General features: G+C 43.5%; 1 protein-coding gene across 1 annotated transcript in view; it reads right to left on the bottom strand.

Moving 5' to 3' along the window:
* The window catches only part of UBAP1 (ubiquitin associated protein 1), a 47,413-nt gene that overhangs the window by 14,619 nt on the left and 17,077 nt on the right, over positions 1 to 15,717 (bottom strand). Inside the window, exons 2-3 of the mRNA XM_075932792.1 lie at positions 4,587 to 4,627; positions 55 to 179 (exon numbers count right to left, since the gene is read on the bottom strand). Coding sequence (XP_075788907.1) covers positions 55 to 179; positions 4,587 to 4,620 — 159 coding nt within the window. The 5' untranslated portion in view covers positions 4,621 to 4,627. The remainder of the gene's footprint in view (positions 1 to 54; positions 180 to 4,586; positions 4,628 to 15,717) is intronic.

Genomic DNA, 15,717 nt, shown 5'->3' with positions numbered 1-15,717 from the left:
ACATACCAAAAATGAACAACAAAGAGAAACCAAACGAACAAAACACCCACTTACCTGTGCTTCTCTGACTAGCTGGGAAGAGTCAGGCAAGCAGAAACCAATGGGTAAGCCAACCTTGGCTGGTGTTTTGAATTTGTCTCCAATCTTAAATGGGACATCATCAAGGTAACTGACAGGCCCTAAGATCAAAAGCAAAGACTAGAATGTATTACGCATTCTTATCAGCATTCAAATATGGAAATACGAATCTATTTTATCTTTGCTAACCTACCTGCACTAAAAGGCAACATAAAAATGAAAGCAGCCAGAAAAAGCACACACACTGCGCACATGCTTGAGTTTGCTGCCCCACTTTTGTTCAAAAGATTTTGTTCTACTCAGTTTTCACATGGCTAAAAGGTTTATTTAGTATCAGATTCCCGGACAGATCATCAAGTAACATTTCCAACACTATTTTTTTACCTTTAATTTTGCATACACTTAGAAGCTATGATAAAACAAAAGGAAAAGGTGATGAGCTTTCATGGGCCAGACCCACTTCCTCAGATCATATTCTGGAAGAGAATTGGCATGTCCATATATACCAAAGGAATACAATGAAAAAAAGAGAACACATTATCTTTGTAATGGGTAAGGTCATTTGTTAAGCCTTGTCATCATCTACAGCCCCAACTTAAACCCCTCCAACGCATTATCAATAACTTACAACCTTTACTGGAACAGGATACTACTCTCTTGAGAGGCTCTAGGGGACAGACCCATAGTCTCCTATAGACAACCACCTAACCTCAGGAAGATTCTTACCAACAACCACAGGACATACCACATTAATACCAACCCTGGAACTTTCCCTTGCAACAAACCCCATTGCCAACTCTGTCCACATATTTACTCTGGTGACACCATCACTGGACTTAACCATGTCAGTTATATCAAGAACACATATTCCTGTTAATCCAGAAATATAATTTATGCCATCATGTGCCAACAGTGTCCTTCTGCTATGTATATTGGACAGACTTCTCAGGCACTTTGCCAAAGAATAAATGCCCAAAATTAGACATCAGATATCTTCACAAGGAAAAACCAGTTGCTTTTCATTTCAACCTACCTGGACATAGTCTTACCGACCTTACTACATGCATCTTACTTCAAAGAGACGAACACCAGATTACAGAGGGAAACTTCAGAACTTTCATTCATGCTTAAATTTGACACTTTACAAATGGGCCTTAACAAAGATGCTAATTACCGTAACCAATACAAAGATAGCTTTCCCACTTAGCACCCCTGATTAGCCACTCATTGACTCAAATAGCTATTCCCTTCGTCCCTCTCTCTCACTCTACCTTCTGTACATTTGTCAGTTTAATAATGTGTTCACTTTTTTCATTGTATTCCTTTGGTATATATGGTCATGCCAATTCTGTTCCAGAATATGATCTGAGGAAGTGGGTCTGGCCCACAAAAGCTCATCACCTATTAAACCATGTTGTTAGTCTTTAAAGTGCTACATAGCTTTTCCCTTTTATTTAAGCAAGATCAAACTAACATGGCTCTCTCTGTATTACTATTCAAGAAGCTATGATGACAGAGTTATGTTGGCCAGTGGCTGGAAGCAATCATGCTCCTGACCAATATGTGGATAGAACTATAAAAACAAAGCCACAGTGTAGATATAGCTATGCTGACATAGCTAACATTGTCTGCATAGCAGGTGTTCCTAAACCAACAGAATAACTTCCAGTGGGTTAGCTATGCCTATACTAGGGGACTATGCTGGAATAGCCTCTGTAGGGTAGACATATCCTTAGAGATGGAGATACACAGACACAGACACTTATTTCCAGTTGCACATGCATGTTATTTAGCTATGTCTCTATAACTATGGTGTCCAACCAGTTCTGAAACTACTGCTTCAGTGCCTACTGCTATAGCAAACTTGCCACACTCAACAGGCCAAATAGCCACATGTGGCTAGTGTGTTGGACACCATGGCTCTATAAAATAAAATCCTTAAGTATGAGTCATTATTTCAAGTTATTAAACACATGGATTTAAAAGCAGCCTCAGGGTTAGGGTGACTCTTTAGATACAACTTAAATTTGTGGTTGAAGGAAGGAATGGGGGCAAATCTTGTTTAAAAGCAAGTCCAGAGTTAGGAATGTATAGTGATGCTCATAAATTTCAATACAATTGCCTGGAAGTACCACACTGAACTTCTTACATGAGTGTCCCTTTTCATCAGTGAGAGTCTACACTAATGAAAAGGGAACCCACCTTCTGTACCAAAATAATCCCACTCCTTGGTGGTCAGTCAGCTGGTATATTGTGACCTACGCTTATCACACGATCACACAATTCTCACTGTTACCATGTCCCTCTCATCGCTCACAACCTGTTTTATCTGTTCTCTAGTCATATACATGGTTTTAAACTGTTTGAGGGGAGGGACCATCTCTGTGTCTATTTGTAAAGTGCAGTTGTGTGACCAGAATATATATAATAAACTCCAACAGCCACCTGCAGCTTTTTGACAACACCTTGTGGTGTAGCGGCGGTGCTGTCTGCTCTGTAACAGGGGGTCCCCCTGCACTGTGATGTGAGATTCTCACTGACTCTCCCAAATGTGTATTAGCCCAAGCATCTAATAAACCATCTTGTTAGTCTTTAAAGTGCTACATTGTCCTGCATTTTGCTTCAGCTACCCCAGACTAACACGGCTACATTTCCATCACTAGTGTATTAGCCCAGACACCTAGGCTCAGCCTCCCAGGGAGACAAAGGGAGAAAGGCAGACACAAACACCTGGCTGGGGGGCATGGCCTGGGAGGGAGGCAGTTGCTGTCTGGGAAGCATGGAGAGAAGAGGCTAAGCTGAGGCCTAGGGGCGATGGACCCCTAACCCTAGGGTCTGAGACATCCTGGCCCTGGCCCCTGTAGCCACATCACATATGTGCTATGCTATATCCTGAAGGAACAATAAACCCCTCTCTATTCTACAACTGGCGGAATCTGTTCTTGCTGCTACAGGGCTGCGGGATTTGGGGGAACCCTGACTGCGCGGTCACACCCCTACCCGGGAGAATTATAGGAGTTTCAAAAAACAATGTTACTTTGTTCAAAAGTGTATTAATCCCACTCCTATACTAGAATTCATTGAATAGTTCACCTGTACATTCACTTTTGGGGTTGGACTATTTTTGAAGACACAGCTACAGAGTACTGACACTACCTTACAGGAGAGGCTGGCAAAATAACTAAACTCTTCACAGCTTGAGCAATCCCAAAGATCACTAATGTGTCATTTCCGCCTGACAACTTTTCAGATTTAAATAGCCACTCATAAATACCTCCTGTGCTCCTCTAATACTGAATCATATAAAAGAATGCAGCCAAGCACTTTAATGAAGGAGAGGTTTTCAAAAAACAGGAACACCCTGTCACCTGGGGGCAGAACACTTTTAGAGAGCCCAGATGATGAAGCACTGCAGTACGAGGCATATCAGCCTGCTCTCAAATTAGTGCTAGACAGCTTTTCAGCTTTGAACCTCTGGGACTATCTTGTTTCTCACCATGATGGCAAACTGAAGAAGTCTCTCAGAGAAATTAATGGTATTTTTATTCATTATGCCCAGAGCAGAGAGAGCAATGTACTCAGTGAATGCTGAACAGCACTGCAATTTAGCTGTTTGGAGGGCCCCATGGCTGTTACCCCCAAGAAGGCACCTAATGTAAGGCTGTGCATTTGAACCGGCAAATAACACTCCGAAGTCTACACAGAGTCCCCATCAAATGTGAATGGTAATCACAACACATCTGAACCAGACTCAACTCCCCCGATTGTACAGGAGAAGTAATATGTTTTAATGGACCAACTTCTGTTGGCAGGAGAAACAAGTTTTCAAGTTTATACAGAACACTTCATGAGGTCTGTGAAACACAGGCCTGGACTACACTACAGAGCGAGGTTGAGCACTCCCAGGCAAAGGAAAAAAGCTAGCCTGTGACCTGTGCTAGGCCCCATATTGTGACAGGCATAAGCAGAAGTGTGACTACTGCTCTCCACCTCGTCTTAGCTGAGCACCAGGTGGAGAGAGTTTAAAAGTTACACAGCATTAAAAACAGCCATGAACTAGAAACAGCACACTTAGCACTAAGGTAGAGAGACAGTACAAAGACAGCGTGTTCTGCTCAGGAACTTGCTTATTGCTAGTTTCACCTAGGTAGTCAGCGTGAGCTCTATTACAAATAATACCAGGAATTGATGTTTATTTTCTCCCCAGTATACTGATTTTCTGAATCTGTGATAACCTCTGTTACCTGGCATTGAGCAAAGGTCTGTTATAGACCTAGGAAACATTCTCTCTCAAGGTATCCCTTGTAGGACATTTCTTCATGGGTTTATAGAACTAGCAGCCAACAGAAAATGGCTGCTTTCAGTCAATATTGGGATGGTGAAAGGCTCTGGAGTCTCCTGTTAATCCCAAGAGCCACCCTATCCCATTATAAGATTAAAAAAATCTGTATTAGAGGCAACAAAATGTTTTATGCAGTGTTTCCACAAAAATACTGCACTTCACTTACCATGAAAGTCAGATCCAAACTTCTTAGAAGCCATTTAGAATCTGAAAAACAGTTTAGAAGCATTAATAACCTTTCACATATGCAAAAAACTGTATTATGATGAACTTCTATTGTGTCTTCTACCCAAGGGTCTCAGAACGCTGTTTAAATGTTTGTTCAATTTAGCTCCACCCCAGATGTGAATAAGTAGACCCATTTTATAGCGTGCCAGACACATTGTTAAATAACTAGTCCAAAGTCACAATCATAGGCAGAATCGGGAAGATCCTGATTCTGTGTTTGAAGCACAAGATCATCCTTCCTTTCTAGCTAGTCTTAAGATACTAAATATTTATCCTAGATGAAGGGATAAAAAACAAAACAAAAATGAAGATTTGGCTCATTTGTGTCCAACCCCTATTTTCATGGATACACTTAGGAAGTAACAGCCCCTTTCAGGAGCACAGTCAGGAGACCAGAGAATTATACAGAAGCCAGCAATGAAACTGACATTTGTCCACATGACTTTCCATTACCTAGAGGGCAGAAACTACAAAGGGTGATTCCATAAACATTATCAGATATCTTAGAACATTTTAACAGGAAAATTCTCGTTAATATTAAAATCTCTGCAGAAGTTGGGACAGAGGCCAAAGTGAATGTAATGTGCCTACTATATGCACAGATCTACTGTGAACTATGTCACAGGGGGCAAACAATGTGACAAGTACAACAGAGCCTTAACTGACTAAACAAGCACAACATGCATCTGTTTTCACTAATAAGAATACAGTGTCAAGGTTATAAAAGGCCTTTGGCTGTGATTTCATTAAGAAGGTCTTTCTTTTGACAATAATGGAGGACAAAGGAGGAAAGGGAAGGAATCTGCTCTGGTGACTGGAGGAAGAAGATGGACTTAGAACTCCCAGATTTTATTAGACTTGCCAATGATTTGTATCTTAACACTGGCCACCAAGGAAAGCCACTTTCAGTACAACAAACAGCAAGCAGCTCCGAAACACCCCTTCTAAACCGAAAGCCTTGTTCTTCAAATGTTGCTTGCAAGTTGTTTACCTAGAAGACTTCCTGCCCTGGTAACACAGAGCATTAAAAAGCCTGAAAGGCTAGCTTTCAAATACACAGTAGCCTGGCTAGCTTTCAAATACACAGTAGCCTGGCTAGCTTTCAAATACACAGTAGCCCTGCATAAGAAAAATTGATGGTGGTTTAAAACAATGTAATCATGCTTATATTTTAATTAATGATTTTAAACAGCAGTTAATGTCTAATGTAGACAGGATTTAGATCCTAGAGTTTCATATTATGCGTGAATTGAGATCAGCACTTTTAAAAATTTTAAATCTTCAAACAATGGATGGGAGGGCCTGCTATGTAGTCTTCAAGGGACTTTAACAGTGTTCTGGCCCTACCTACAGTAGAAGCAAAGAAATCTCAGCTTTGGCTGGGGCAGACCTATTGTCAATACCCACTTACCATTGCGCATATTCCCAAAGAAGAAGGGGCCTAATATATTGTATCATTAGGAAGTTCTCCCTAAAATGTTCCTTTTCTTACAGTTAACCCCACTATTCCTGGTCAGACCACACGTATGGCACTCAAAAAGGATTATTCTCCTTCCTTAATGCCCATGCCCTTCATATTTGTGCACAGTAACATTCTGCCCCTTCACCCCCATCACCCTAATATGGTATTGACTAGAAGAAATATTGTGAACTTGGTCAATCAGCTTAGATTCCCTTTGATACGTCTACTTCCTATCAATGAGGAAGTATTTGAAGAGTATTCCAGAGAAAAGAAAAGAACCACCTAACATAATCCAAAGGTACTGCATGTGAAAACAACTAGAGGTTTCTGGTAAGGTTTTTTGGATTGGTGGGATTGGAAAGAGGAACAGAAAGCAACGTCTAATAGTCCAAAGAGTAATTCTGCTAGTTTACACCTCCCCAAACAAGGTAATTGTCCTGCAGTGTTACTTTTAAATAGCAAGAGACAAGATAGCTGTGCATTGTTTATTGTGAATTCAATTTAGTGAATTTTTAAGTGTAACATTAGTGCCTCTCTTCCTATCATTACATTTACCCTCCAAACTTCACTCCACTTTCTCTTGCTTTTCATTCCTCTACTAAGTCCTGGAACAGCTCCTCCTGCATTTCCTTCTCCTTCCTACTCTCACCATACCATCCCCTCATTCCCAGGTCTTGCAATTTGTTAATAAATATTCAGGACAGGACTAAATCTAGTATCCAAAAGGATGCAAGATAGGGACCACCCTGCCCCACTCCTGGAAATGTCCATGGGACATACATATCCAGGTAAGAAACCAATCTTCCCTCAACCTGCTGCTCCCAGACCAGGTTCAAGGTTACAAACTTTAATTGCCCCCATCCAGTTTAGAAGAGTTTGATCACCCATAAACTTCTTTATTTGCTGACTGGAATAAAGAACATTCTAGTCCATGGGTGGGCAAATTCTAGCCTGCGGTGTCCTCGTTCGCGTCGCTTCCCACTGCTCTCATGGGCCGCAAACAGAGATCTGAGGCCAATAAGAGCGTGACTGCCTAATACCTGCAGAGCCACAGGTAAATATAGTGACAGCCTGGCAGGTCACCATTTTTTTTTTATTGACCACTCATGTTCTAGTCCCTCTGCACCCCAGCTTACTCACAGCTCAACTGTCTGACAAGTTAGGAGTTTCTACAATTCTACCTTTAACCAATAACCTGGCTGCTGAAAGGGCGTCTGCTACTCCCTTTTCCCCTCTCCCCATACACTCTTTTGGTTCTTCCTCCTTTGAAAATAGCTCCAGTGCTGTCCTCTGTTGCTACTCAAGAGCTCTGACAATCAGCAGATGAACTACTATATATTTTAATGCAACCCAGAGGGCAATGAGCAACAGTTCTGCACATGCTCCAGGCTGCAAAGTACTGAGTTTCAGCTATCTGCAGACTCAGGAAGATAGCACTACCTCAGTTTATATTCAATTCTTTACTGTTCTAATGTCTAAAAATTGAATACCACAAGCTGGGAAAATGTCCTGCTCGCCATGAGCAGAGGATTCTTCTAACTCTGTTATACTGCGGTATAGCCACCTCCTCCCTCCCCCATCTTTTGTAACTGCATATGCAAGAGCTTTTGTGGAGGAACGCTGCCCTTTATGAGTATCTAGGGTCTATCCAAAGGCAGAGGAAATAGGGGTGATTTTAGCACCCTTGCTGCCTCACCTATCAGGCCCTGTATGCACGTCACTAGTATATAACTGAGAAAGAAAAGGAAAAAAAACCAACAACAACCAATAGTCTAGTAGCACTTTAACAAAACATATAGATGGTATCATGAGCTTTTGTGGGCACAACCCACTTCTTCAGAAGATCGGACTGAAGAAGTGGGTTGTGCCCAGGAAAGCTCATACCACCATCTATATGTTTTGGTAGCACTTTGGTATCATGAGGATGTGAATTTGAAGGGCAATAACTAGCCCTGAGTGACTCCACTCATGGACAAGCCCTTAGCCATACATATAGCAAACACTGGAATGGCAAGAAAATGCAGGACAGGGAGTTTTTGCACTGCAGGGATTGGCTGTTTGTGGATTAGCACATACAGTGTGTGTCAGGCTCCTTTTCAAAATAGGTTTCATTATAAAAACATCCTTCTCCCCACCATTCTGCAAATTTGATTGTGGCAGAGGGCAATTTCCTACAATGTCCTGGACAAAACGTACTAAAACACATTAAACCTTATCAACTTAAATGTAGTATCTTTTGGATCTATTATATTCAAAATACAATTGTGTATTATAAAACAGTATGTAACTTTTCCAGGAGACTAATGCAAATCTTGGGGAAGTTAAGACTTCAAAGAATTGTTTGGGACAATACAAGTTTAGCAGGTTTCCTAGGACATACTTGGAATGCCTCTCCCTCGGGAGCAAAAAAAGCTTGTTTCAGATGATCTGCTCCTGAAAACTTCATCTCAAGGATCCTCTGAGCTATATAAAGGGGGCTAAAGTCCTCATGAGTGTGCTAGTTTTGAGTGGAGGCTGTTGTGACTATATCACCACAAAAGAGACGGAGGACCGCTCACCACCCAAAGAGCCCTTGCTGGAAGTGGGGTGATCTCTGGCAAGTTTGTTAGAAGTGTCTGTTTTCTCTGTGGTGCATCGAACCCTAAAATAAATTAGTTTGAATGGAAAGAATTGTGTAGTGGCTTAACTGTGGGCAGTTCCGTTGTTCTTCGTTTCTGAACAGAAATCTAGCAGGTCTGTCTAGGCAGCGTGTCTTTTGCTGGAGATAAAACAGTGAGGGCAGAGACCGGTTCAGACTGGAAATACCCCAGTCAGAAGGGAAGGAGAGGCAGGTCCCCCAACTCAGGGGAGGCAACGGCCAGAGGAGCCAGAAGCCTAGATGGTGCATCCTTGTCAGACCAGAGGGGAAAATATAGGTGCAATTGTTCTGAACTGTGACATTGATCCTCTGAGACCGTCTGTTCATGGACTATTTCCATGTGTGCTGGTTCTCCTCTACCAGGGTGTGGTTTGGGGTACAAGTGACTGCAGCCGGTTTGTTAAAAAGATTATCTTAACAAAAGGTGTACGTTAGAGGCACTCTCCTTACTCTACCATATTTATATGGACTGGCAGTGCCATTAACAGTCCCCACCCTGCAATGAGCTTCACATAGGAAGATCCTGCAACCACTGGAACAGTCTCAATAACTAATAACAGTTCCTCATTAGCACCTGAAGCTGCCCAGATAAGCACCTTCCAGCCAGAGCCTGCCTCTGGTGCCCCAGCCCCACCCTCCCCCCCTTCTGCACCCTTACCCCCTCCCAGACCAGGCACCCCCCTCCCACACCTGTTTCAAAGTCAGAATCTTCTCCTATACCCATTCCCCCTCCCAGACTTTGCACCCCAGTCTCCTGCCCCAGGTGACAATCTGCTCCTTCACGCAAACTCGTTCCCAGATCCCTCACCCCCAATCCCTTACCCCAAGCTCCCTTCTGCACCCAACCACTATCCCAGATCCCATACTCCTCCATTAAAATCATGGAAGAATATAGTCTTTGACCACTTACCAGATTCTTCGAGTGCCCTACCCACCAAAAATTATTGTCCGTCCATCCCCCAAGCTAACTCCTTCTAAGTTTTTCCTCATTAGATAAGTAAGGTTCCTCTCTATTCCCATTCACTTTAAGCTTAATCACCAGGGCTCAACAAATCCGCTCGCCCACTCAACCCATGGTGAGTAGAGTTTGGCAGCTGGCGAGCTGTGATGGGGTGGAGCCATCACCCGTGCTGCACAGGCAGCGCGGCGTTCTGACAGCAGTCTGCACCGCTTGCTCCTGTGCGGCCGCCCAGCTGAGTGGCATGCAGGGGGGCCAAGTCCTGGGATGGGAGCCAGAAGCGGGGGTGGGGCCACACGCGGACGTAGGGCAGAGCCAGAGTATGCGTTCATCCCTGACGTCAGGGGGAGAGGTGTCGGCATAAGAGAGCACCGCATTCAAAAGGAGAGCAGTGGAGGAAGGCAGAAGGGAGAGGAGACACTTGCTATCCTGAGACACTTACTATCCTGGCAGCAAGGAGGGAGGAAGCCACTAGTTGAGCAGAGACTTATCAGGACTAGTCTTATTGGGTAGTCCACTAGTCACTTAAATCCATAGAATCCAGCCATCTCCTTTAAATGCAACTCTGCCAACACCAACTGCATTCATGTATCTGCTGTCAGTACTAGGGATGTAAAATCCCCTTTAATCAGCTAACCGGTTAAATGTAGTGTTTAACCAGTGAACAGATTAAAGGCGAGGTGGGCAGGGGAGAGCCACTGCAGCCCAGCTGGGCTGGAACAGCCCTCCTGTCCACCACGGCCAGGCTAGAGCAGCCACCCTGCTGCGGATAGGGACTGCTCCAGCAGGCTGGAGAAGCCTGGGCTGAGCCCACCATGGACAGGGGCTACTCCAGACAGCTGGAGCATCCCTGCCTGCGGCAGGCTCCGTGGAACTAAATCTGTGAAAGGCACATTGCCAATGTAGAAAGTCTATATTAAAATTTATATTGAAGGATCTATGTATCAGAGCATGTGACTATTTTTAAGAAGTCTGGATAGAGAGAGACTACTGTACTAATATAGTGTTGCATCTGCATTTGTAGAGTTAAAATTTATGTCAAATCATTTTGCCTTTTTTCAGTGGGGATTGAGGGTTGGCTGGACACAGAGCTATTAAGAGCTTCCCTAATATAAAACCGAAGCAGGAAGAGAGAAAATTAAAAAACAAAACCAACATATTAAGGAAATAGTTCTATGTAAGCCAGGAGTTACTGGATGATGTGAAAATAAGTTTACTGAGCCCAATAATATTCATGAAAAGCTCCTCATACCAATATTACTGTATAGCATGTCACTAGCAGTGGCAAAGATTCAAAAACTGCATGCTTTAGAGAGATGAATTTCTTTTAAACACTTCGCATCTTTTTATTCTAAAGAAAGCATATCAAGCATGTTATTATATTGCCTCTTTATGCCTACTGCTAAACCAACACCATTCATCAATGAAAGTTAAAGCTGAAAGCAGACCAAAAGAAAGTATAAATAAAAAGGCTTGTTTGAAAAGAACAGCTATTGAACAATACAATGACTGCATTCAACATGTTAAATATTATTAGATATTGCTATGCAACTATTCCTGCATAAGGTTCCATTGTGTTCCTAAAACACACTGGATTTAAGAGCACATCTCGTAAGTGGAGGTAGTTTGGGACCTTCAATACCTTTCTTAGTAGGAAATAGGGCAGCAAGGTAGGGGGCAGTTGGAGGCCAGGGTAAGCCCATGGAGAACTGCCCCTCCCCTCACATAATCCCCAGGAGGAGTCGCCTGTCAGGGAATGCAGCCCTGGCCCCTTGGAAGGAGCTGCCAGTTGAAACAGCATCAACCTTGCTCCCATGGGTGGCTCCAAAAAGTTCCTCCCAGCCTCCCACTCCAAGTCCTGAACCTCCCACCCTCTGCCCTGACCCCCCCCCCCCTTTGCGCACACATGCACCAAACCCTGGACCCTGAGGTCCTACCTCCTGCTCTCACTCCAGCACCCTCCACCCTGTACCCTATGCCCCCAACTCTCCCAGCCACATACCCTCACTTATGCACCCACTACCCTGAACTCCCCACCACTTGCCCAAACTCCAGCCCCCCCTCACATCCAAACCCCTGCCCTGACTTCTACATCCCCCTCCTTGCCCTGAGCTCTTGTAACCCCCACTCCCTTTCCTGACTTCTGCACATCCACTCCCACAAGGCTCCAAGGCTCCTCCCCTAACCCCTGCACCCACTCCATCCTCAGTCCCCAAGCTCCTGTGACTCCTGCTCCCCACCACCCCTGCCCTCAGCACCCCCACCTTTAATCCCCTTGCCCTGACTCCTGCACCCCCATCTCCAACACACCGACCCCCTGCCCCACGGCCCCACACCTCCCAGCTTCCTTGCGCCACACACACAACTCCCTGCTCTATACAATCATTTAAATAAAGCATGTACAATTTCCTTTTAATGTAATGTAAAGAAAAAGAAAAAAAGAAAAAGAAACCACACTTCAGGACCTGAGCAACACCAGGTATATCTGCTAGCTCCCCATATTTCTGAAGTAAAAAACAATCATTTCTGAAGATTTTTCCAAGCTTACTTTGTTCTAGAGAAGGAAAAGTGGAAAACATGCAGTTTAACATTAAAATTTTACCCACATTTAAAAAAAAACATCATATAGCTTTCTCTGGTCTATTTAACCACCACATATGAAAGAGCTGCTAACATTAAGATGAAGTGGAACAAATTAAACCTTGATTTTATTCTATTCTCCTTGCCAAGTTGACTGAAAAATACCAGATCATTCTGCACATGTGAAAAAGATCTGGAAACCAAGTCAGCGTATGATTAAAATGCTGCTCTAGTTGTTGCATTTTGGAGAAGACTGACAGGCAGAAAGCTGACCAGAATGTGCTCAGATATTACGCACACAGGAAAGCCTGCACAGTGTTTTCCCAAAAACACTCCAGATACCATTTCTAAATTAGCTTTCAAGACTGCCCCATAATACTAATTTTTTCTCTCTCACCCCTAAATACTAGGTAAAAGTGAGTGGAAAAATCCTATGCTAGTTGGGATTTCCTTATGCCTGTTGAGTTGAGGTTATCAGAAGGTCTAATACAGGAATGATCTGGGATTAGTTAATACTTTCTGTTCTGTTACCTAGAAGCACAGTCTGAGGCTACATCTACACTGCAGAGTTTTTGTGCAAAAACTCGCAGAGCATCCACACTACAAGGACGTTTTTGCGCAAGAAAAAGTACTGTAGACTGTCAGAAGACAGGGCTTTTTGCGCAAAAGTTATTCCTCTTTCCTCAGGGAATAAGCCTTTTTACACAAGAGCTCTTGCGCAAAAAAGCGTGTGTGGACGGACAACAGGGATTTCTGAGCAAGAAACCCCTACTGGAAAAAGCACAGGTGCTCTGACGGCCATTCACAGAATGGCCATCAGAGCTTTCTTGCACAAAAGAGCGTCCATGGCAGCATGGATGCTCTCTTGCACAAAAGCACATGGCAGTGTACACGCGCTCTTGTGCAAGAATTTTTCGTGGAAGATCTCTTCTGCAAAAAGTTCTTGCGTAAGAAGCCTGAAGTATAGACATAGCCTCTGAGTTTCTGGCTAACGAATGCCAGCCCCACTGCTTTTATTTAGAGATGAGCTCTGATCGCCTACCACAAACTATTACATTTAACCTTATAACAAAAATGTTATGATCTTTGGTTACACATCAATGATCTGGGATTTAAACTACACTGTTAAGTAATTCCACAAATTCAGTCTTGTGAAGGTTTAACATACCATGTTATACAAACTCTCTGTGTGTGTCAGAGAAAGAAATCTATAATGATACTCACTAAACTGTAAGCAACATTTTATTTCTAGGTGTCAGTTATTTGGGGTCTTCTGTATTTATAGCAGCTGCTATGGTTTTTAAATGAGTGCCTGAGTTATCAATTGTGGAGGTTTATTAGAATCTGGCTTTGTTTAACAAAACTATCTTAAAACCTACAAAAATTAATGCAGAAAAATAACTTTTATAGTAAGAAGTTCAAATATCAGTCACTGTTTCATAACAGTGTGAAATCATCACTCAGCATGGACGGACATAAGACTGTCCTCGAATAATAGGGCTAGTGTTTTGAATTATAAATCACATGCACCATCCTTTTCACCACATGCATAACCTCCTCCAATATGACAAAAGTTGTTACTATCAGTTTCACAGAGATATCAAATATAGGAATTCCACACAGTATGCTGTATTTAACTTTTCCACTTGAAAAAGTCAACTCTCCCAAACCCTCTAGTTAGATTTCAGATACATTTCCACTTTAGACAACCACAACTTTTCCACCAATCCCATATAGCTTCTGGCAATATCTTATTTCCCCCATCATATTACTTTTACCCCACACTCCGAACACCCCCCCTCCGCCCCCGCAAGACATCTTTCTAACAGCCAGGGCAACATAACTTTGATGAGCTTTAAACATACAGATCAATCATCAGCTGCAAAATTTCCACCAAATTCCAAGACACTTGGGAGCCCTTAACTAGTACTGAAGTCAGCAATAAATCTTCATATTTAATATGCCATTGACATTTCTTGATGACAGCTATATTAACAGGGAAGCTTTCCCATTAGGGACTGGATTCTATATTATTCTCTTCTGAACCATGCCTCACATATTAACACAGGAAACTAGAGATTCTGAAAATGTAATACTACTAAAAAATATGGGCTGAAAAATCATGAAATTATTTTTAAAAAATGTGATTTTTTTTGATTGAGCAACAAACATCTTGAATGACACTAAGCTTTTCCTAGTGAGGAAAATAGAAAGTAGCATAAACTCTGTCAAATTAATTGTAAAAATATAAGACAAGCCAAAAGGAATTTGAAGAACAGCTAGCCAAAAACTCAAAAAGTAATACTAAAATGTTTAAGTACATCAGAAGAAGGAAGCCGGCTAAACAACCACAGGGGCCACTGGATGATTGAGATTCTAAAGGAGCACTCAAAGACAATAAGATCATTGCAGAGAAACAAAATTAATTTTTCACTTCGGTCTTCATGGCTGAGGATGTTAGGGAGATTCCCAAACCTGAGCCATTCATTTTAGGTGACATCTGAGGAATTGTCCCAGATTGAGGTGTCATTAGAGGCAGCTTTAGAACAAATTGATAAATAGCAACAAGTCACCGGGACCAGATGGCATTCACCCATGAGTTCTGGAAGAACTCAAATGTGAAATTGCAGAACTATTAACTGTGGTTTATAACCTATCCTTTAAGTCACCTTCAGTACCGAATGACTGGAAGATAGCTACTATGATGCCAATATTTTAAAAGGGCTCTAGAGATGATCCTGGCAATTACAGACTGGTAAGTCTAACGTCAGTACTAGGTAAATTAGTTGAAACTATAGTAGGGATGATTAACAGGCTAATCAAATAGTCGATGCAATTTGCATCAACTGTTCGATTAGCTGATAAGGGCGCCTCCGTCTTTGAAGTGTCCGCTCTCCAGCAGACCAGGGAGAGGAAGCAAAGCGGCGGAACACGTGGGCAGCGGACAGCCCAGACGCGTCTGCGCTCTCCGCTGCCCGCGTGCTCCGCGGCTTTGCTCTGCTTTGCTCCCCGTCCCCCTGGTCTGCAGACCAGGGGGACGGGGAGCAAAGCAGAGCAAAGCCACGGAGCCTGAGGGCAGCAGGACAGCCACGGCGCATCTGGGCTGTCCCGCTGCCCCCGTGCTCCGCGGCTTTGCTCCGGACGCCTGTGGTACAGCAGCTGGGGCGCTGCCGGTTGGTCCCATAGCGCCGCTCTGGGCGCTACTGGACCAACCCGGCAGCACCCCAGCTGCTCTGCCCCAGGCGTCCTGATTCAGCCACTGCTGGTCAGTTTCAGCAGCGGCTGAATCAGGGCCTGGGGCAGAGCAGCTTGGGTGCTGCTGGGTTGGTCCAGTAGCACCGAGGAGCGGCGGTGCTACTGGACCAACCCAGCAGCACTCCAGCTGCTCTGCCCCAGGCGTCCCCAAGTCAGCCGCTGCTGAAACTGACCAG

The sequence above is a fragment of the Pelodiscus sinensis genome, chromosome 6 (genome assembly GCF_049634645.1).
Source record: "Pelodiscus sinensis isolate JC-2024 chromosome 6, ASM4963464v1, whole genome shotgun sequence".
Classification (NCBI taxonomy): Eukaryota; Metazoa; Chordata; order Testudines; family Trionychidae; genus Pelodiscus; species Pelodiscus sinensis.
The sequence above is the reverse complement of the archived record's forward strand: the minus strand, read 5'-3'. Positions and strand labels throughout refer to the sequence as shown.